Genomic DNA, 22,407 nt, shown 5'->3' with positions numbered 1-22,407 from the left:
TTAACACCAAAAAATGTTTTCTTCTCATTTGAGTGCTTCTCGCTACGTCCGGAAATATCTGAATTTTTTTCCCACAATAAAGATAATCTTTATTTTTAAAATACCTTTGTAACACCCAATTCTTATCTATTTCACTATTAAAAGTAACTAGAAAAGTGGCACTTGTAGGGATATCATCAATTGATGCCTCTAAAAATGAGGTCAAATTTGGGCTATTACCTTGTATTAAATCTAGTCCTTCTTCAGGTCCTAAAGTACTAACTTTAGATCTAGGTACATAAAAAAATTTTTTGACAATACCATTTCTTGATATGAGGAAATTTGTAATACTTCATTCATATATTTCCGTAATAACTCAGTGGCTGATAGCAGTCTGGTGATGGGAAAGTTTAGAAACCGGAGGTTCTTAGATCTCAAAACGTTTTCCATACCTTCAAGTTGTCTAGACATCACCAGACTATCTTTAATAAAGGAAGTATTTGCTGCTTGTAAATTCACCACTTGTGTATTAACCACAGTATAATTACTTTCAATATTATTTAAACGATTAGAATGGTCTTGGAGCATATTTTTTGTTTCTGTATTAAAGGACGCAAATTGTGACAGAGCCTGCGCTAATAATCTCTCCATACTATTCACAAATCTCCAGACATCTAACAACGTCACATTTTTTAAATCAGGCAAATCTACACTTGAACTTTCCAAATTGTCTAAAGAAGTAGCCGCTACCACTGGCGTTTCCATATCTCCAGTAGCTATGGCTAAATCCTTGTTTTGAGGATTATCATTAATTAAAGATAATGCACTTAAATTATTTAAATCTCTCACATTAGTACTACAGTCTTGACTTTGAGGAGATGAATGGTGGCCAGGACTCTGAATCGAGCCTGATGAAAAAGATACTTCCGGGTTAGGAATTGAAAAATCAGAATTTAACCTTCTTACAACATGTGAGTCCATAGGACCTCTTACCGCCGATGTGGGAGGAATTGAGGGAAAAACTTTTATTTTTCTTTTCCTATATTCAAATAGGAACAAGCTGATGATGGTACAAGATCACGGCAAGGAGTGCTGGGTCTGGATACTTGCACATTACTCCTTGGTTAACAGGTATGTACAATTAGCTGGTTTTTTTTGCTCTTTTATCCTGTTCTTTGCGAGTTAATAAGTGTTTTTACCCCACATTCCAAGAGACTGCCATGGCCTCCCAAGCAATATAAGGAAAGTATATGAAGTTACCATTAGGTTTCCATGTGTCTCCCATGTTGGAGCTTCTGCTCTGTGGAGAGCCTCAAACTGGGTGCGGTACTTTACAACAAATTCCTTTTCAAGTTTATCCACACACCGACAGTATGCTGTCTGTGAAAGAAACATTAGAACTGCACATCAATGTACACAAGTACTATACACTGCAGTGCCAAGTTGGTCAGAGGGTTACAGTGTCCCACCCCAAAGAGATTACAATGCAGGGGTATATGACTGACAATAGTGTATGATAATTAAGTTGGCATATCTAAGTTCACACCTCTGTACATTAACCACTAAGTGACACTGCCAGCTTCAGTACTGTATCAACAGTGAATGCACTGGAAGAAATCAATACATTCATATAAGCTGTGGGAGATTCAAGAGAGATGTGCTCTTTCGGACTTGCCTTGTATGGGTGCCTCTCATCCTGGAAGTAGGTAAGCAGATGCAAGACACAGCGCAGGATACACATCCGTTCTTCATAATAATAATCTGCAATCTGAAACAGCACAGCATCAGTATGACCACCCAAGACTCTAGACACACCTAGCATTATTCCTCTGGCACCAGCACTGTGACTCGCCCCCACCCATCTACCAAACTCGACACCCTTTCCATTTCATCTTTACCCCCTCAGCACCAGCCATGCGACTTCCAGGAACTTAGAGTAATGCCAACAAGAATCTGTGTCTCAAGAAGAAACTGTTGCAGTGTCAGCTCCCTGGTAACACTTGGTCCAAGAAATTTAATGAGTGCTTTGCAGCCCATGTTTCTTCCACAGCAATAACAGGAAAAAGATGCAGACTAACCTTCAGTGTTAGAGTCTGACTCTGCCGCTCATCTTGCAGCATAGGCTGAAAGTGAAGAAAACAGAATAAAAAAAAATGACAAACAGAACCACAACCACTATGACAAGCAATAAAGATATACTATACTTTACTGTTCGACAAATGCCAAGAAATAGCAAATTTGAGTCTACTTGATTTTTTTCATTGGCTTAACTCTTTATCAACCAGCCTTAAGTTTACTATTACTCATCACACTTCAGAGATTGATTTTTTAGACATCTTGATTACTAAACATCAAAACTTGCTAAAAACAAGTATTTACCGCAAACCTACGGAACACAATAATCTTTTACGCTTTGATAGCGCACATCCAACACCTTTTAAAAGAAATTTGCCAGTTAGCCAATTTTTTCGACTTAGGCGGCTGTGTACTGAAAAACAGGAATTTAAAGATCAAGCAAAGGATATGGCTGCTCGTTTTTTTAGACAGGGGTTACCCACCCTCTTGTGTCCGAAATGCATATCGCAGAGCACTGTATAATAATCGAGATAATTTTTTGAAATTACATCTGAGAAGTCTAACCATCACACTCTGGTCATGAGACATTCTCCATTGGCAGCAATTGCAAGCAAAATTATTCGATAACATTGGCGATATTTATAGGGTGTTCATCCATTTTTTTTCATTTCCACTATGAATTGCTTATTCACGAGCTCAAAATATTAGAGACCAGATAGTACGATCCAGCAACTATAATCCTCCTTTGGATGATTTGGAGATGCACACATACAATTGTGATTTATGCCAACGAAAACTTTTGGATTCGGAAAATCACCTTTTTTTCTAAGGATATAAAACAGTACCCTCTTCAGAATTCACCTGTAAAACAACTCATGTGGTATATTGCATCGTATGTCCCTGCAAACTGCTATACATAGGAATGACACAGCGGAGCTTTCGAGTTCGGATGACAGAACATAAATCTCATTTGAACACACAAAAGCTTGAAGCACCTTTAGTAAAACATTTTTTGCAGCATAATCACCGGATTCAAGAATGCAAGTGGACAATTCTGGAGAAATTACTTTCCCATTGGCGAGGTGGGAACAGAGCTACTCGTCTTTATCAACAAGAGCAAAAATGGATCTTTAAATTCCGTACTGTGGTCCCTCAAGGACTTAAAGAAACTGAGTGGATGGCTTTTCATTGAAAGATTTATTTCATTTCACTTTAAAGGAAATAAGGATTGATTGCTTTACTGATGATTAATTGAATTTAGTAAGTCTTCTTTCAAGTACTCTTTTGAAGTCTCTTTAAATTTTTCAAATAGGTTTCATGTTGAAAGTTATATGGTTACGTCATCACATCATTACATGGCAAATCCTCTTTGTAGTCCCTTTAAATCTGCCCGAATAGGGTTACCGTGTCTACGTCATCACGTGAAAAATTAAAAAAGCTCATTTTGGCACCATAGTTTAAGACGCCGAACCTTTGGCGGGTGAAAACGCGATGTGAAGAAGAAAAAAAAATGAGATGATTAGTCCCTTCAGTCAGTGTAAGTCTTTTTTTTTGTTTTGACTTTCCTTAATATTGGTGAGACACTAAAGTGTATATTTGTTGGATTGAATATGCCGATTCTAGCCCCTGAAGCAGCAGTTTGCGAAACATGGTACCGCGTTGGTTATGAATTAACTTCAAAAAAACAGGAGATAGTACACTTTTCAATTTTCAAAAGTTTTTGCAAAAATGTTTCAAAAAAAGTGTTAAAAATACTGGACCAATGATTAAAAAAATACCCCTTTGATTTATCAATAGAGCATTACGTAAGGCTCTAAAAGATATCAAAGTGAGGGGATGATATGAAGGTCCCTTAAATCATTATTACAAGTTGTGGTGGATACGTTTTTTGTGTGTAATTGTCAAATCGTATTGCCCATTAAGGCTTTTTTCCAATAAGAAATAGCAAAGGCCAGCCAAGGACCCAAAAGAACAGAATGTATTCAGCATGTCTGTAACAAGGCTTCCCAGTTCCAGTTAAAGTCCAGGAGTTCCACTTTGGATTCTCCTCCGTCCAAATCCCATATTCCTGCACATATATAATCCTTTCACGCCTATGGGCTCATAATCAATGTTTGAACTGTGTAAAATGGAGGATGTAGCAGCCATTTCATAAACTTGGAGAATGGACATGATTTCAAGCTAGGTAAACAGAGTTCTGTACTATTAACTCATTCCAGAGAAACCAAAGAACTAAGTTCACTTTAAGAGAAGGAAGGGCACTTGACTGAAGTCAATTGTCTGCTCATGTCACCACTAGATTTCCTATATAGTTCTCTGCAGGAGCTCTCTTCGATTATGCTGTATCACCCAAGAAAAACACTAGATTTCCCCGAGAAAAGGACAACACTGGATCTCCCCCTGTAAAGGAAAATTAGTTTCTTACCTGATAATTTTCGTTCCTGTAGTACCACGGATCAGTCCAGACACCTGGGTTTTGCCTCCGCACCAGCAGATGGAGACGAAGCAAGATTTGAATGGCTCGGGTGCCACCCACAGCCTCTCAAGTCTTACCTAATGTCAAAGCAGAATGGAACAAACAACCAGACTTCCTAACTATGTTGAACCCAAACAAGGTCAAGTTCAAACCCCCAACTGGAACAAACTCCCAGAACCAAAGGCGTGAACGATAAAACAACAAATAGCAAGGAAAATGAATCCACAAGCGGACTCTCCGTTACTTCAAAGTACACACAGACACGGGCGGGTCCCTGGACTGATCCGTGGTACTACAGGAACGAAAATTATCAGGTAAGAAACTAATTTTCCTTTCCCTGTACGTACCCGGATCAGTCCAGACACCTGGGATGTACCAGAGCCCACTTACCTAGGGTGGGAACCAGAGAGTCACGCTCAGAGTACTCCCTCACCAAAACCACCCGAAGCTGCAGCTTGAACATCTAAGGGGTAATGTCTTGCAAAAGTATGCAACGACTTCCAAGTAGCCGCCCTACAAATTTCCTGAGGCAACACTTGCGAAGATTCCGCCCAAGAAGCGGCCCTGAGACCGCGTAGAATGAGCCCGAAGGCCCATGGGGACAGGCTGCCCCCGCAGCAAGTATGCAGAACCAATGGCCTCCTTGAGCCAGCAAGCAATCGTGGTTTTGGAAGCCGCACCTCCCCTCTTGGGACCAGTACACAAGACAAATAGATGGTCAGAAACACGGAAGGGATTCGTAACCTCAAGATACTGAAGTAAAGCCCTGCGAACATCCAGTTTCTGTAAATCTCTCGCCCTAGGATCCGCCCGCTCCCCTTCAGGAAAGGAGGGAAGCTCAATCAACTGATTCAAGTGAAAAGCCGACACCACCTTAGGCAGAAAGGAAGGGACCGTCCGCAAAGAGACCCCTCAATCCGAGATCCATAAGAACGGCTCCCTACACGACAGAGCTTGCAATTCAGATACTCGCCTAGCCGAAGTAATCGCGATGAGGAACACCACTTTTAGCGTAAGATCCTTTAGCGTCGCCCGCTTGATAGGCTCAAAAGGCGACGAACATAAGGCCGAAAGCACCCAATTGAGGTTCCAGGACGGACAAGGGTGGCGCAATGGAGGACATAAATGCTTAGCCCCCCTAAGAAAACGAGCGACATCTGGATGTAGAGCCAAAGACACCCCGTGTACCTTACCTCTAAGACAACCAAGCGCCGCCACCTGGACCCGAAGGGTACTACAAGAAAGGCCTTTAGAGAGACCAGCCTAAAGAAAGGCTAGGACATCGGACACTGAAGCTCTCATAGGATCCACACTATGATCTCTACACCAATCCTCAAACACTGACCAGACCCGAACATAGGCTAATGACGTAGACTGTATCCTGGACCTTAACAACGTGGCTACCACCGCATCAGAATACCTTTTATTCCTCAAGTGTTGCCTCTCAAAAGCCATGCCGTGAGACAGAAGTGATCCGCTGCCTCCAAACAAATGGGGCCCTGATGAATAAGAGCCGTGGACTCCCGAAAGCAAAGGGGCGGCTCGACTGCCAAGTGGAGGAGATCTGCGAATCACGGACGCCGAGGCCATTCCGGCACCACCAGGATCACGTCCGTCGGATGCAGTTCTATGCATCGAAGCACCTTGCCGATCAGGGGCCAGGTAGGGAACACGTACAGTAACATGTTTGTGGGCCATGGAAGCACTAGCGCATCGACCCCTTCGGCCCCTCTCTCTCCCCGTCGGCTGTAAAATCACGGAGCTTTTGCGTTCTGAAACGTGGCCATCCATGTGAGGCGTGCCCCACCATTCGCAGATGAGTTGAAACGCGTCCTCCGCTAGTTCCCATTCCCCAGGATCTAGATGATGCCGACTGAGGAAGTCCACCTGAACATTGTCTACCCCAGTGATGTGAGACGCCGCAATGTTGCTGAGATTCCGCTCTGCCCAGCACATCAAGCGTCGGGCCTCTGTCGCCACTAGCTGACTCCTTGTCCCGCCCTGGCGATTGATGTACGCCACGGTAGTTGCATTGTCCGACAATACTCTGACCGCCTTCCCCCAAATCAGCGGAAGGAAGGATTGCAGCGCCAGAGCCACCGCCCTGGTCTCCAAGCGATTGATGGACCACTGAGATTGTGCCCTTGACCACTGTCCCTGCACCGAACGTCCAAGACAGACCGCTCCCCATCCGGAGAGACTGGCGTCCGGGGTGACTACCGTCCACTCGGGCATAACCAGGGACACTCCAGACGTCAAATGATCCGACACCAGCCACCAGTGGAGACTGGCTCTCACCTGGTCCGTGAATGGAAGCGGCAGATGGAATTGTTCTGACAGCGGTTTCCAGCGGGACAGCAATGCTAATTGCAAAGGACGTAGATGAGCGAAAGCCCAGAGCACCAAAGCTAGCGTGGACGCCATGGAGCCCAAGACCTGCAGATAATCCCTCACTCGAGGCATCTGTAGGGACAATAAGCGCCGCACTTGACACTGTAGCTTGACCACTCTCTCCTTGGTGAGAAACACTTTGCTCTGCCTTGTGTCGAACAGCACTCCCAGAAACTCCAAGGACTGAGTAGGGGTCAAACGACTTTTGGCAAGATTGACCACCCATCCGAGAGAACGCAAGAGCTGTAGGACCCTGGTGACCGCCTTCTGACACTGCAGCTCGGACTTCACCCGAATCAACCAATCGTCCAAGTAGGGATGCACCAGGAACCCCTCTCTCCGGAGTTGGGCCACCACCACCATTACCTTGGTGAACGTGCGAGGGGCGGTGGCGAGGCCGAAAGGGAGAGCTCCGAATTGATAGTGCCTGCCCAAAATGCAGAACCTGAGAAACCTCTGATAAAACGGCTGAATGCCTATGTGGAGATACTCTTCCGTGAGATCCAGAGAGGCCAGGAATTCGCCTGGACGAACTGAGGCGACAACCGACCGATTCGTCTCCATTTTGAAGCGTGGAATCCGTAGACATCTGTTGACCCTCTTCAAGTCGAATATTGGTCTGAATGTTAACTCCTTCTTGGGTACTATGAAGTAAATGGAGTATCGACCCTTGCGTTGTTGCCCGGGAGGCACGGAGGTGATTGCTCCCAAGTCCTCTAGGCGCTGAAGGTGAGACGAGAAACTTGTCTGTAGGAATCTGTACAAAATCTAAAGCGTAACCTTGATTTATCACGGTGAGGACCCACTGGTCTGACGTTATCTTGGTCCATTCCTCGATAAAGAGCGACAGCCTGGCCCCCACGTTTGGCACCGGGAGAGGAACCTGCCAAGAGGAATGGCCCAAACGATTTTCATTGGGAAGTCTTAGCCCCTGTTCCCGATGGAGGCCTGCTTTGCTTCCCAAATCGTCTGCCACGAAAGGACTGAGGCCACGACGGCTGCCGCGACGAGCTTGAATGGTACGACGATCCCGAAGACCTCGCTGGACGAGACTTCCTGTTCCCCCGGAACCGGGTCCTATTGGAAAAAGAGCTCCGAGGCCTAGGCCTGTCCTCAGGCAACTTAAAAGCCTTGTTTTCTTCAAGAGATTGCATCAGATCATCCAAATGTTTGCCAAACAACAACTTCCCCTTGAGCGGAAGGGAGCCAAGGTGGGCCTTAGAAGAACCATCCGCCGCCCAATTCCGAAGCCAAAGTAGACGGCGCACAGAAACCACAGACACCATAGATCTGGTCATGCAAGGCATCCGCGCTGTAAGCAATCACCGCCTCCAATCGATTCACCTGAGCAGCTTCTTCTTCTGAGAGATCCTCATTGGCCTGGAGCTGCTGTGCCCAGCGCAGGCCCGCCCTCAGGGCAAAATTACTACATATCGCTGAATGGACTCCCAGAGCCGAGACCTCAAAAACCTTCTTAAATTGGAGCTCCAGTTTCCTATCCTCTTTTTTTTTTTCCTGTACTTGCCGTCACTGTCCCTGGTACTGGACTCCTGCTCCAGTAGGGGTGAGTGAACCGTGCTCCCCGGTGTCACCCCCAATGCTGCTAACCAGAGAAGCCGGGTCCTCGACCCTTAGCAGCAGCCTCAACCAGGGGGGGATGGTCCCCTCAGAACTTTTTACCCCCCTGGGAGGCTCCCACGACAAGGGACTGACTTCTTCTTTCTTTTTTTTTTTTTTAAACTCAGAATCCTGACTAACTAATTTACAACCACCACACGATAAACTTTCTTCCCTGGGGATCCCAGAGGCTGTGGCTTTTGCACCTGCACCATCTGCTGGAGACAGAGTAAGACTGAGAGGCTGTGGGTGGCACCCTGCTATATGTGGCTGAGCCAGTCAAATCTTTTATTTTATTTTTATTTTATTTAAAAGTATTTATATACCGTTTTTCAAAACAGGGTATTTTGTCAAAACGGTTTACAAAATAAAAATGAAAATAAAAAGTAAATAAAATAAAATTAAAATAATATTAAAATACAAAAACTGGTATATACCTTAAAAGGTAATAATGTTAACAAAAGTCTAACTAATAGTGGAGCTGGGCCAAGGTTCATTTTGTAATCATGGAAAGGAAAAGGGTGGGGGGGGGGGGGTTTGAAATGAGGAGAAAAATGAGATAAACTTATGGAGGCCGGGAAGGATACTAGGTAGTGGAGTGTTGTTGATTCGATTGTGAAGGGATGTTGAATGCTGTTTGAAATAGATATGTTTTTAATGATTTTTTAAATTGTTGAGAATTGGATAATAGACGAAGTGGATTGGGTAAAGAATTCCAGAGAGAGGGGCCTGCTACTGAGAAGGCCCTTCTTCTGGTGATGTCTAGTCTCGCCTGTCGTGGGGAGGGAATATCTAGTAAGTTTTGGGTTAGAGATCTTAAATGTCTTGCTGGTTTATAAATGTGAAGTAGTGAACAGAGCCATGTGGAAGATGAGTTATTTATTAGACCGTGAATGATAGTGAGAATTTTATATTTTATTCTATATTTTATGGGTAACCAATGAAGAGATTGAAGAATGGGTGTAATATGATTTCGAACAGGAGTAATTGATAAAATACGAGCTGCACTGTTTTGAATGATTTGTAAGGGATGAATTATAGAATCAGGGAGTCCTAAGTACAGGGCATTACAGTAGTCTAAACCAGAAAAGATTAAAGATTGGAGAATAGTTCGAAAATCTTGGTAAAAGAGGAGGGGACGAAGACGTTTAAGGAGCTGTAGCTTATAGAAGGATTTTTTTATTAAAGAAGAAATGTGTTGTTTCATTGATAAATCTGAGTTTATGATAACACCTAAATTTGTAGCGTATTGCGTAATGGGAATAGACATCCCGTTTATAGACCAATGTGAAGGTGGACCTATAGAAGTATCTGAGATGGATGATAAATGGACTATTTCAGTCTTGGATGGGTTCAGTTTCAGGCGGTTGTGAGAGAGCCAGGAGTTGATAGTAGATAAGTAAAGGGAAACCATAAATAGAGTATTAGACCAGGATGTTTTGTAGGGAACTAGGAATTGTATGTCATCTGCATAAATTTTGAATTGTAAATTGAGAGAAGAGAGAATGTGACAAAGAGGTAGAAGATATATATTAAATAATATGGGAGATAATGAAGAGCCTTGTGGAACACCGGATGAAATTGTGTAAGGATTGGAGGAATGGTGGTTAATGTTAACTTGTTGAAGACGGTCTGTAAGAAAAGAAGTAAACCAGTTTAAGACTGTACCAGTAATGCCAATGGATTTAAGGCCTGAGATGAGTATGTGATGGTCTTGCTCTGTCTCCAGCAGATGGTGCGGAGGCAAAACCCAGGTGTCTGGACTGATCCGGGTACGTACAGGGAACTGCAAGAAGGATGTGTGTGTGTGGTAAGAACACAATTGTAAATGCTGTAGTATTGGTTTCATATATAGTTGCTCGTAATAAAAGTGACAAAAGATAAGGAAAATTGGTTCTTACCTGCTAATTTTCGTTCCTGTAGTACCACAGATCAATCCAGACTCCTGATTTTGCCTCTCCTCCAGCAGATGAAGACAGAGAAAGTTTTGCAGGCACAAGAAAATTATTACTTACCTGCTAATTTTCATTCCTGTAGTACCACGGATCAGTCCAGACCGTGGGTTATGTCCCCAATCCAGCAGATGGAGTCAGCCAAAGCTTCGAGGGGGCGTCACCATAAGTACTACTACCCCCTCTGCAGGAGTTCAGTATCGAGTATATCCAAGCCCGAGTATACAAGAACCCCCGAATTGGATCAAGTTTAAACGAAACGGCAACAATAAGCCGCTGATCATAAATAGAGAAACTGGAACCGTCCCACCAATGGGTGGGAGGTCATGAGTATAGCGTGTCAACCCAAGGGAACGGTGATAAACAGTGAAAACTGGGAACACGTGAAAACAACAGGAAAGACACTACCATACCATGAAAAAACAGCTGAGCAGGATTAGAACCCAAATGCGGTGGGCGTCTGGACTGATCCATGGTACTACAGGAATGAAAATTAGCAGGTAAGTAATAATTTTCTTTTCCCTGTACGTACCTGGATCAGTCCAGACCGTGGGATGTACCCAAGCTTCCCTAAACCGGGTGGGGTCCTGCGAGGCCTGCTCGTAGAACCTGTTCGCCAAAGTGTCCATGGACAGAAGAGGCGAGATGTAGACGAAAGTGTCTTGAGAACGTGTGCAAAGATTTCCAGGTGGCCGCTCTACAGATTTCTTGAGAGGAGACCGAGCGAGTCTCCGCCCAGGAGGCCGCCTGAGAGCGTGTAGAATGCGCTACAATGCCGGGCGGGGGAGTCCGCCCCACCCCAATGTAGGAAGCGGCAATGCCAGCCTTCAGCCATCTGGCAATGGTCGTCTTTGAGGCCTGAGATCCCTTCCGAGGTCCGGACCAAAGGACGAAGAGATGGTCAGAAGTCCGGAAATCATTCGTAGCTTCCAGGTAGAGACGCAGGGTGCGCTTGACGTCCAGGAGTCGGAGAGACCTCAGCTCAGACGACGAGAAAGATGGTAGTACCACCGTCTGATTCACATGGAACGCGGACACCACCTTCGAAAGGAAGGAGGGAACCGTGCGAAGCGAAACACCAGAATCGGAGAAGCGGAGATAAGGCTCTCTACACGACAGGGCCTGCAGCTCCGAGATGCGCCGAGCGGAGCAGATGGCCACCAGAAACACCGTCTTGAGAGTGAGATCCTTGATCGTCGCATTCCGCAGCGGTTCAAATGGAGGTCCCGACATGGAACGTAGGACAAGGTTGAGACTCCAGGTGGGACAAGGGTCCCGCAACGGCGGTCGCAAATGCTTGACCCCCTTGAGAAACCGAACAATGTCCGGGTGTTGTAGCAGAGAGCCCCCGTCACGCAGAAGCGAACCAAGGGCGGCCACCTGAACCCGGAGTGAGTTGTAGGCGAGCCCCTTGTCCACCCCCGCTTGTAGAAACTGAAGGATCTGAGCAACAGAAGCCTCAGTGGGTCTCGTGTTCATTCCGGTACACCACAGCTCGAACACCTTCCAGACTCGAACATAGGCCACCGACGTCGAAGTCTTTCGAGAACGCAGCAGCGTGGACACTACCGCCTCCTGGTAGCCCCTGCGCCGAAGGCGGCGCCTCTCAAAAGCCAGGCCGCAAGACAGAAGAGTTCTGCCTGGTCGAAAAATACCGGGCCCTGGTGGAGGAGGCGGGGGAGATGTCCCAGACGGATGGGTCCGTCAATGACCAGATGGAGGAGGTCCGCAAACCAAGGTCGTCTTGGCCACTCTAGCGCGACGAAGATCACAGTCCCCTGATGAGCCTCTATGCGGCGGAGTAGTCTTCCCACCAGCGGCCATGGTGGGAACGCGTATAGAAGCAGGTTGTCCGGCCACGGGAGTACGAGAGCATCCACGCCCTCCGCTCCTCGCTCTCTTCGGCGACTGAAGAAACGGGGAGCCTAGGCGTTTTGTGCGGACGCCATGAGATCCAGGTGGGGGGGTCCCCACCGCCGGACGATCAGCTGCATCGCCTCGTCGGAGAGGGCCCATTCTCTGGGATCCAGAAGCTGGCGACTGAGGAAATCCGCCTGAACGTTGTCTACGCCCGCGATGTGCGAGGCCGCCAGACGGCCTAGATGCCGTTCCGCCCACTGCATCAGCATCGCTGCCTCGAGCGCGACCTGCGGACTGCGAGTGCCGCCCTGTCGGTTGATATAGGCCACCGTGGTCGCGTTGTCCGATAGGATCCTGACTTCCCGATTCCGAAGGAGTGGCAGGAAGTGTTGGAGCGCTAGCCTGACCGCTCTGGTCTCCAGTCGGTTGATGGACCACTTCGACTCCTCCGCGGACCACGTCCCCTGCGTGGCGCTGCGGTCGCAGACTGCTCCCCAGCCTACGAGACTGGCGTCGGTGGTTACCACTACCCAATTTGGCAGATCGAGGGACACGCCGCGGGCCAGATTCTCTGGATCCATCCACCAGGTCAGGCTGCTCCTGGCAAACTGAGGCAGAGGAAGGAGCACCTGGTAGTCCTGCGAAAGTGGTTTCCAACGGGATAGAAGCGCTCTCTGCAGGGGCCGGAGGTGCGCAAATGCCCAAGGAACCATGTCGATGGTGGAACCCATCACCCCCAGGAGCTGCAGATAGTCCCAGGAAGTGGGAACCGATAACGCAGAGAACCGCTGTATGTGTTCCCGCAGGGCGTGCGCCTTGTCCTGTCGCAGAAAAACCGCGCCCAGACGGGTGTCGAAGGTCGCCCCCAGGAAATCCAAGCGCTGCGAGGGCACGAGGGAGCTCTTGGAGAAGTTCACCACCCATCCCAGGGACTGCAGAAACTCTATTACTCTGGCCACTGCAGCCTGTCCATGCCGGAAAGACTTCGCTCGAATGAGCCAATCGTCCAGGTAAGGATGAACCAGAATACCCTCCTTCCGCAGGGCAGCCGCCACGACTACCATGATCTTGGTGAAGGTACGCGGGGCCGTTGCCAACCCGAACGGGAGAGCCACAAACTGGAAATGTTGATCCAGAATCTTGAACCGTAGAAGACGATGATGCTCCCGGCGAATGGGGATGTGGAGGTAGGCCTCTGTCAGGTCCAAGGAGGCCAGGAACTCTCCGCGATGCACCGCTGCGATCACCGAGTGCAGCGTTTCCATGCGGAACCGAACCACCCGGAGGGATTTGTTGACTTCCTTCAAGTCCTGGATGGGCCGGTAGGATCCATCCTTCTTTGGTACCATGAAGTAGATGGAATAATGGCCCGAGCTCACCTCTCTGGAGGGCACGGGCGCAATGGCGCCTATCTCCCAAAGTCTGTCCAGTGTCAACTGCACCGCCCTTCGCTTGTCGGCCGAGCCGCAGGGGGAGAAGATGAACCGTCCCTTTGGAGCACGGACAAACTCCAACACGTAGCCGTGTCCGATGGTGTCCAAGACCCACTGGTCCGAGGTAATCCGCGCCCACTCCTCGTAGAAGAACGCCAGCCGCCCCCCAATCCTGGGGACGGTGGAGTGGGCGAGCCGAACATCATTGGGAGGACTTGGGAGAGGGTTGTCCCGCTGTGGGAGCGGGACGCGCGGGGCGGCGCCCACGAAAGAAGCGCGACCAGGGTTGAGACCTGGGGGCGGAGGGCCTGGCTGCCGCCGGTCTGTAGTTCCTGTAGCGCCGTTGCGCCCTGGCTCTGGTCCGAGAGGACGAAAACGCCCTGGTGGATCGATACCTGTCTTCCGGCAGGCGATGAACCGCGTTTTCCCCCAGGGACTTGATGATCTGGTCCAGATCCTCCCCGAACAGGAACTTATCCCTGAATGGCAGGGAGCCCAGACTTGACTTGGAGGACGTGTCCGCCGCCCAGTTGCGGAGCCATAGGAGTCGACGTGCCGCCACCACCGAGGCCATGGAGCGGGCGAGGACCCGAAACAGGTCATAGGAGGCGTCAGCCCCATATGCCACCGCAGCTTCCAGCCTATCCGCCTGGGCGGCCTCATCGGCCGGCAGCACCTGGGAGGTGAGCAGTTGTTGCACCCAGAGAAGACTGGCCCGCTGGGCAAGCGAACTGCACATCACCGCCCGCAACCCCACCGCGGATACCTCGAAGACCCGCTTGAGGAAGACTTCCAACTTGCGATCTTGCGTATCTCTTAGGGCCGCTCCACCCGTCACTGGTATGGTCGTCCTCTTCGTGACTGCCGACACCGCGGAGTCCACTCTGGGTACCTTGATGAGATCCAGAAAATCTTCCGGCAGCGGATACAGCCTGTCCATGGAACGGCTGCCCTTTAGTGAAGCTTCCGGGGCATCCCATTCCCTGGTGAGAAGCTGCAGGAAGGACTCGTGAATGGGAAAGGCCCGAGCTCTCGGTCGAAGAGCTGCCAGAACCGGATCCCCCTTCTTTGAGGAAGTGACTACCGCGGGCGCTACGGGAGCGGGCGGCTCCGGCGGCGGATCGAGGTCCAACTCCCGAATGATTTGTGGGATTAGGTCATCTAGCTCCTCCCGCTGGAACAGACGCAGTGTGTGTGGATCGTCTCCCTCTGAAGTGGAATCCCCTTGACCCGAATCCGCCGGGTCCGACCCAGGGAAAACTGGGCCTGGCACCGCTCCCACCGAGCCCACAGGGAGCCGGGCGGGGGGTTGGGGGGCCCTCACGCCCGCCGGAGCGGGGGGGGCCGGAGAGGGGGGCGAGGGCCGCGGTACCTTGGTTGGAGGCGGTCCCCTGGGAGCATCAAGGCCCTGCAGGTACGCTGTGTGCATCAAGAGGATAAACTCCGGGGAAAACCCCGGTCTACTCGAGGGGACCTCCGAGGGTGGGGGCCCCGTGGGGCCCTGCCCCTGCGGGTCTGCCTCCGGATCTGTCTCCGGCAGCAAGTTCGGCGGAGAGCCCTCTGAGGGCCCACGCCGCCTGGGCAAGCCTGCCAGAAGGGAGAAATCGGTGAGGGCCCGCGACGTGCCTTCCCCCCCCCCCGGGGAGGCACCGCGCACAAATGCCCTCCCTCGAAATCCGCGATCCTGGCTCGCCGCAGGCCGAGCAACGCGCCAGCCGCGGCATCTGAGTCGCAAATACAAACAGCTCTGGCAGGCAAAAAAACACCCGGATAGCCTCGGGGGGGGGGGGGGGGGGGCCGCGAGACGGAGCACCGCTGCGGGGGGGCCCGGACGGCCTGCACTACCCGCCGACTGAAAACGGCGCTGCGGGGGGGCCTTCCTGGCCTCACAACCCGCCGAGGACGAGCTCCCTGCTCCCAGCTGCAGCCCACGAGGAGCCGGCAAAATGGCCGCGGGAGAGGGCAAAGACGCTGGGAGGCCGGTCCCACCGGCAGCCGCGTCCAGAGAAGCTGAAAAGTAAAAAGACAGCAAAACCAAAAAATACAACTTACCCCGGTGATCTGACAGACTAACGCCGGGAAAGGAGAAAGAGAGACAGAGTCAGCACAAAGAGGAAGCCACGCCTCCCCAATTAACCAATTAACTTTTTTTTTTTTTTTTGTAAATGATGAAAAACTTGATCCAAAGCAACTAAAGATAGCAAACAGAGAAGAAAAGCCCAAGCAAGGGAATAAAGGTTACAGGTAATCGGGAGCAAGACCAGATTCCCCTACTCGCATCTGCTGGAGTCAGAAGATACTGAACTCCTGCAGAGGGGGTAGTAGTACTTATGGTGACGCCCCCTCGAAGCTTTGGCTGACTCCATCTGCTGGATTGGGGACATAACCCACGGTCTGGACTGATCCAGGTACGTACAGGGAATGCCTCTTAACCTGGTGTGCCACCTGCTTCTCCTTAGTATTAATCTGTACCCAAGCAGAAAACGCCAATAAGCATTGAACCAAAAAGTCTGCTATAAACTTCCCCACAACGAGCAGAGGAAAAGAAGGGAACTATTAAAATATGAGGAACAATGCCAAGTAGAAAAACGTGTGCCATTCTTCAAATTTTCACAAAGAATCAAAACAGACAGATCGAGTGGACTCTCTCCATGCTTCTCCACTCCCCCGAGCGGGCGTCTAGACTGATCTGTGGTACTACAGGAACGAAAATTTTCCTTTCCCTATACGTACCCAGATCAGTCCAGACTCCTGGGATGTACCAAAACTACCCTAACCGGGTCTCGCTCGAAGGACACTTTCACCACAAATGCCAACATTCACTGAAATTAGTACTGTTCGAGGATTGGACGTCCCACCGGTAGCGTCTGCCAAAGGTATGTAAAGACTTCCAAGTCGCCGCCCTGCAAATCTCTTGCGGTGACACTAACTGACATGCCGCCCAGGAAGTCGCCTGGGAGAGAGTAGAATGAGCCTTTAACCCTTTCTGGGATTGGACAAGCGCAACAAATGTAAGCAGAACCGATGGCTTCCTGCAACCAGCTGGCAATTGTGGCCGTTGACACCTTCTGTCCCTCTTTGGCACCACTCCATAGTACAAAAAGCTGATCCGACAATCTAAAGATATTAGTGACAACCAGATAGCACAACAAAGCTCTCTTGACATTGAGACGTCGCAACTCCTGGGCCTGAGGTGTACCAGCCTCCAGATTCGGGAAAGCTGGGAGTTCCACAGACTGACTCAAATGGAACGCCGAAAACAACCTTCGGCAAAAAGGAAGGAACCGTCCTCAAGAATACTCTGAAATCCGAAATGTGTAGAAAAGGTTCCCTGCAAGACAGGGCCTGATGCTCTGATACCTGTCTAGCTCAACAAATTGCCACCAGGAAAACCACCTTCAACATGACATCTGTAATAGTAGCCCTTTTTAAGGGGTTCAAAAAGCACAGCGCACAAGTTCTAGAGAACTAGATTGAGGCTCCAAGAGGGCAAACCTTGTGAATAGGGGGTCTCAAGTGTTTCGCTCCTCGGAGAAAACAAACGATGTCTGGATGTGCTGCCAAGGACGTTCCCTGAATCTTGCCTTCAAGCAGCCTAGGGCCGACACCTGGACCCGCAAGGTACTGAAAGAAAGGCCCTTCGACAGGCTCCTCTGCAAAAAGGCCAGACCCTGAGCAACTGACTTACTCCTCGGGTCAACTCCCTGTTCAGCACACCAAGACTCCAAACCCTTACATATGCCAGCGACGTAGAGGTCTTTTGAGCTTGTAGGAGAGTAGAAATGACACCCTCTGGATAAACTTTCTTCCTTAATTGCCTCCCTATCAAAAGCCAAGTCGCTAGGCAAAAGCAATCCACTAGATCAGCAGTTCTCAACCAGCACCGCACCTTGAATGCTGTGTACAATTCTGGTCGCCACATCTCAAAAAAGATATAGTTGCGATGGAGAAGGTATAGAGAAGGGCGACCAAAATGATAAAGGGAATGGAACAGCTCCCTTATGAGGAAAGACTAAAGAGGTTAGGACTTTTCAGCTTGGAGAAGAGACGGCTGAGGGGGGATATGATAGAGGTGTTTAAAATCATGAGAAGTCTAGAACGGGTTAATGTGAATCAGTTATTTACTCTTTCAGATAATAGAAAGACTAGGGGGCACTCCTTGAAGCTAGCATGTGGCACATTTAAAACTAATCGAAGAAAGTTCTTTTTCACTCAACGCACAATTAAACACTGGAATTTGTTGCCAGAGGATGTGGTTAGTGCAGTTAGTGTAGCTGTGTTTAAAAAAGGATTGGATAAGTTCTTGGAGGAGAAGTCCAATACCTGCTATTAATTAAGTTGACTTAGAAAATAGCCACTGCTATTACTAGCAACAGTAGCATGGAATAGACAGTTTTGGGGTACTTTTCAGGTTCTTATAGCCTGGATTGGCCACTGTTGGAAACAGGATGCTGGGCTTGATGGACCCTTGGTCTGACCCAGTATGGCATGTTCTTATGTTCTTAGTGTGTCGCCAAGAACACGCAGGTGTGAGGCCACACTTCCCAGTCCCCCGCTGACCCAGCTGCTCCCCCTACCAAAGCGAAATAGGTCCTCTGCCCGGGCTTAAAATGCTGATAGCCCGGGCGGAACGCGGCAGGAGAGCTAGAATCAGCTTGCCCTTGAAGGGTAGAGATCCCAGCTGCGACTTGGAGGAAGAATCCGCCGACCAGTTGCGAAGCCAGAGGAGGCATCTAGCCGAGACTGCAGAAACCATAGATCTGGCCAATACTCTCAGAATGTCATATAGAGCATCTGCTCCATATGCTAAGACGGCCTCCAGGTGGTCTGCCTGAAGTGCTTCCTCAGGAGGCAACTGTTGAAGCCAGCGGAGGCCTGCATGCTGAATGAAGGAACTACAAATGGCCGCCCGGGCGGACACCTCGAAAACTCTCTTAAGATAAACTTCCAGCTTTCGATCTTGAAGATCTTGCAAGGCTGCGCGCCACCCGTTACTGGAATGGTAGTTCTTTTCGTCACCACTGAGACTGCAGAATCTACTTTGGGAACCTTAAGAAGCTCCAGGAAATCATCCAGGAGAGGATATAGCTTATCCATGGCTCTGCCGACCTTGAGGGAGGTCTCCGGAGAATCCCATTCCCTGGATAACAGTTGAAGGAACGTGGGATGGGAAGTAAAGGACCTACATGGCGGACGTAGACCAGCCAGAAGGGGGTCCCTTTTCTTCGCTGGTGGATTAGGCTCAGGGGGGTTCTGAGGGGCCTCAATGTCCAATTCCTGTAGGATATGTGGAATGAGGGGGTCCAGCTCATCCCTCTGAAAGATCTGCAGAACTCTAGGATCATCCCCTTCCAATTGAGCCATAGTTGAAGGTTCATCCGGATCCTGGTCCTGCTGAGGAACAGACCCCCCCCCCACACACACAGAGAGGTATACCAAACGGATCCTCGGAGCACTTGAGGTTGTCAGAGGTACCCCTGGTCCCGGGACCGCTGACCCTTAAGCACTCCCCACTGTCTGGGCATTTCCCAAGACCTCAGTGGAATCAGCCATTCTGGGTACCTTAGGAGGAGGTGGTCCCGCCAAAAATTCCTGGTGCTGGCCCATTCTGGCCAGGTAAGCATTGTGAAGCAGAAGAACAAAATCCATGGAAAACGGAGGTGGCCCCGATGGAGGAAGAGTGGGAAGATCCCGACGGAGGAAAAGGCTCCAGAGGTGGAACGGATGTCAAAACAGGCGGCTGAGATGAAAAAGGAGCGTCCTGCTCTTCTCCTGTTAGTGCCGGAGCAGCAGAGTCTGGAGACAAAATGGCCACCGTTCCCGCAGTCAGCGGGATCAGGGCCAGCCCCTGAGCGTCGAGGTGCGCCAGAAGACAAGAACCAGAGCAGCCCGGTGGTTGAGAGAAATCCCTCCCAACCAGGGAGGCAAGCTGTGCAAATCCCCTCGTGGGAGAGCTTCGACCCGGGCTCTCCACAAGCGCAGCACCTGGACGAACGAGGCATGGGGAACCCCAACGGAGCTGCGAGGGAACCAGCTGTTCTTAACGCGAGAAACAGGCAAGGTTTAAAGCTGTGGGAAGCGGGAAAAACCTCCGCTTCAGCCTGTTCTTCCTCACGCTCACCAGGTTCGTGGCTGTAAGAAGCAGGTAATAGCCTCCGCTTCAGTCCTGCTCTCTCTCTATCCCTCAGCGACCCACAGATAGAGGCACAGAGGAATAATGCTTCTCTGTGCCGGCTGCCCCGAGGAAAATGGCTCTCAGGGGCAGCGGGTCGGATAGCAGCCACAGGGGGAGAGGTCAGCACCACTGACTTGCACCCCAGAGAGAGGAAATAACCTGTCAAAAGGAAATAAAAACAAACTTACCCCGACAACAGAGATGGGAGGGGTGGGGAGAGCTGCAAATAGTACTGCCTGCAAGCTATAGAATGCTCCCACTAAAACAGGAGCGGAGGCTACAGGAAAGCTCTCCAAATAATTCCCTCAGAAAATTCAAAATTCAAAGATTTTTTTTTTTAATTAGACTTGAGCCATCCAAAAGAAAGGAAAGCTGAGGAAAATAGAGAAAATTCCTAAAATAGCTTTCTAGTCATCTCAGTGGGGAACGAAAGCCACCACTGTCATCTGCTGGAGTCAAGAGAATACTAAGGATTAGTGCACTACCTTATAAGGAAGCATCCTTCAAAGTTCTATTTGACTCCATCTGCTGGAAGGGGAAGATAACCCACTGTCTGGACTGATCCTGGTACGTACAGGGAAGTGTGTGATTTCACGCTTACACAGGTTTTCAAAGATAGACAGCATGTGTGTAAATGTGTAATTAAGAGCCTATATAAGTGAGAGAGAAAAGCATGTGTAAATGTGAGCGACAAAGAGAGAGAGAGAGAGAGAAGAAAGTTGCAAGCAAACCATCCCTCCTCCTGCTAATTCAAAATAATCTCAGGGCACCTGGATATCAAACGTTCCCAGGTAAGCAGAACAAACTATTTTTTGTATCCTTATTTTTCATTACTGGGTCTTTGTGACTGCTATTTTGAAATATTTTATTGGTATCTAGAAATTTTTGATATGTGTTTTTAATTGTTGGATATTCCATTCATCAGCTATTTTGAAATAATCTGTTCTTTTTGTTAGTATGGTGTTTTTTTTACTGCTACAGATTTTATATGTCTTGATTTGTTTTATAAGGATGGGTGATGTTTCTTTTTTTCTTTTGTTACACTGCATACAGAGACTCTGGCTTGTTGCGGTTTCCAGTTCAGTTTTTGTCTGCATGCTTCTAGTTATGCGTTTTGGTCTCTTTATTCTTTGTTAGGTGAGGGTCAGCACATGTGACTCAGGTGAGGTTTTCTGCTGGCGTGTAGTTTCTGTGTAGGGCTCTATAGTAGCCTGACTTGGTCCATTTTCCTAATAGGAGATATATTGGTGTTTTAAGGCCAGGTGTAATATTTTCAGTGTTGCCTTTTCTTAGGTAAGGTGGTTACTGTTTAAGTGCTGGAAATTGGTGCTGTTTTGGTGTGGGATGTTTACTATTTATGCAATTTCTGTTCAGACAGAATATGTATCTTTTCCTTGTGTCATTCTTAACAATAAAAATAATACTGGACCTTTATTTTTTATTTCCGCCGTGAATTGTAATGAGCAGTGTGTCACACATGTTGAGCGTGGTCTGTCAGGTGTGTCACGATGGGAAAAAGGTTGAGAACCACTGCACTAGATCGAAAAATATAGGGCCCTGCTGTAGCAGATTTCGCAGATGATCCACCGCCAGGCTGGCCAGATCCGCAAACCAAGGCCATCACGGTCACTCTGGGGCCATGAGAATCACACTACCTGGGTGGATTTTTATTCTCCTTAGAACCTTGCCCACCAGAGGCCATGGCAAAAACACAAATCAGAACCTTGCGAGGCCAAGAAAAAAATCCAGGGCATCTACTCTTTCTGCTCCGAACTCTATTCTGCGACTGAAGAAGCATGGTGCTTTGGCATTCTTGAGGGTCGCTATCAGATCCACATGGGGCTTGCCCCACCTGTTTGCGATGAGGGCCATCGCTTCACCAGACAGCTCCCATTCTCCGGGGTCCAACTGCTGTCAGCTCAGAAAATCCGCCTGCACATTGACAGACCCCGCTATGTGCGACGCTGCTATCAAGGCAAAGGGCTGTTCTACCCAGGACATCAGTTTCTCCACTTCCCTTGCCACCGCTTGACTCTTGATGCCCCCTTGGCGGTTAATGCAGGCCACTGACGTGGCACTGACCAAGAGGACACACACTGCCCGATTCCGCAGGAGTGGAAGAAAAGCTTGCAGCGCTAACTGCACGGCTCTTGTTTCTAAGAGATTTATAGAGCTTGTCGCCTCCTCCGTCGTCCACTGCCCTTGTACCACCTGGGACTGGCATTCAGCTCCCCAACTGGAAAGACTGGCATCAGTAGTTACTACTACCATCGCTAGTTAACAAGAAACTGGAGGGGAATGGAGTAGAAGTAACTCCATTTACAGTAGAAAATGTATGGGAAGAGCTGGGGAAACTGAAAGTGGACAAAGCTATGGGGCCTGATGAGGTTCATCCCAGGATACTGAGGGAGCTCAGAGATGTGCTGGCGGGTCCGCTGTGTGACCTGT

The 22,407-nt window shown here is 49.1% G+C and overlaps 1 protein-coding gene across 6 annotated transcripts in view; it reads right to left on the bottom strand.

Moving 5' to 3' along the window:
• NUP188 (nucleoporin 188) overlaps nt 1-22,407 on the bottom strand; it is a 370,052-nt gene that overhangs the window by 281,541 nt on the left and 66,104 nt on the right. For all 6 annotated transcript variants that reach the window (XM_029612592.1, XM_029612589.1, XM_029612591.1 and 3 more), the window contains exons 6-8: nt 2,058-2,102; nt 1,655-1,747; nt 1,240-1,359 (exon numbers count right to left, since the gene is read on the bottom strand). In XM_029612592.1, coding sequence (XP_029468452.1) covers nt 1,240-1,359; nt 1,655-1,747; nt 2,058-2,102 — 258 coding nt within the window. The remainder of the gene's footprint in view (nt 1-1,239; nt 1,360-1,654; nt 1,748-2,057; nt 2,103-22,407) is intronic.

Source organism: Rhinatrema bivittatum, chromosome 8 (genome assembly GCF_901001135.1).
Source record: "Rhinatrema bivittatum chromosome 8, aRhiBiv1.1, whole genome shotgun sequence".
Classification (NCBI taxonomy): Eukaryota; Metazoa; Chordata; class Amphibia; order Gymnophiona; family Rhinatrematidae; genus Rhinatrema; species Rhinatrema bivittatum.
This window is presented reverse-complemented; position numbering and strand designations above follow the sequence as displayed.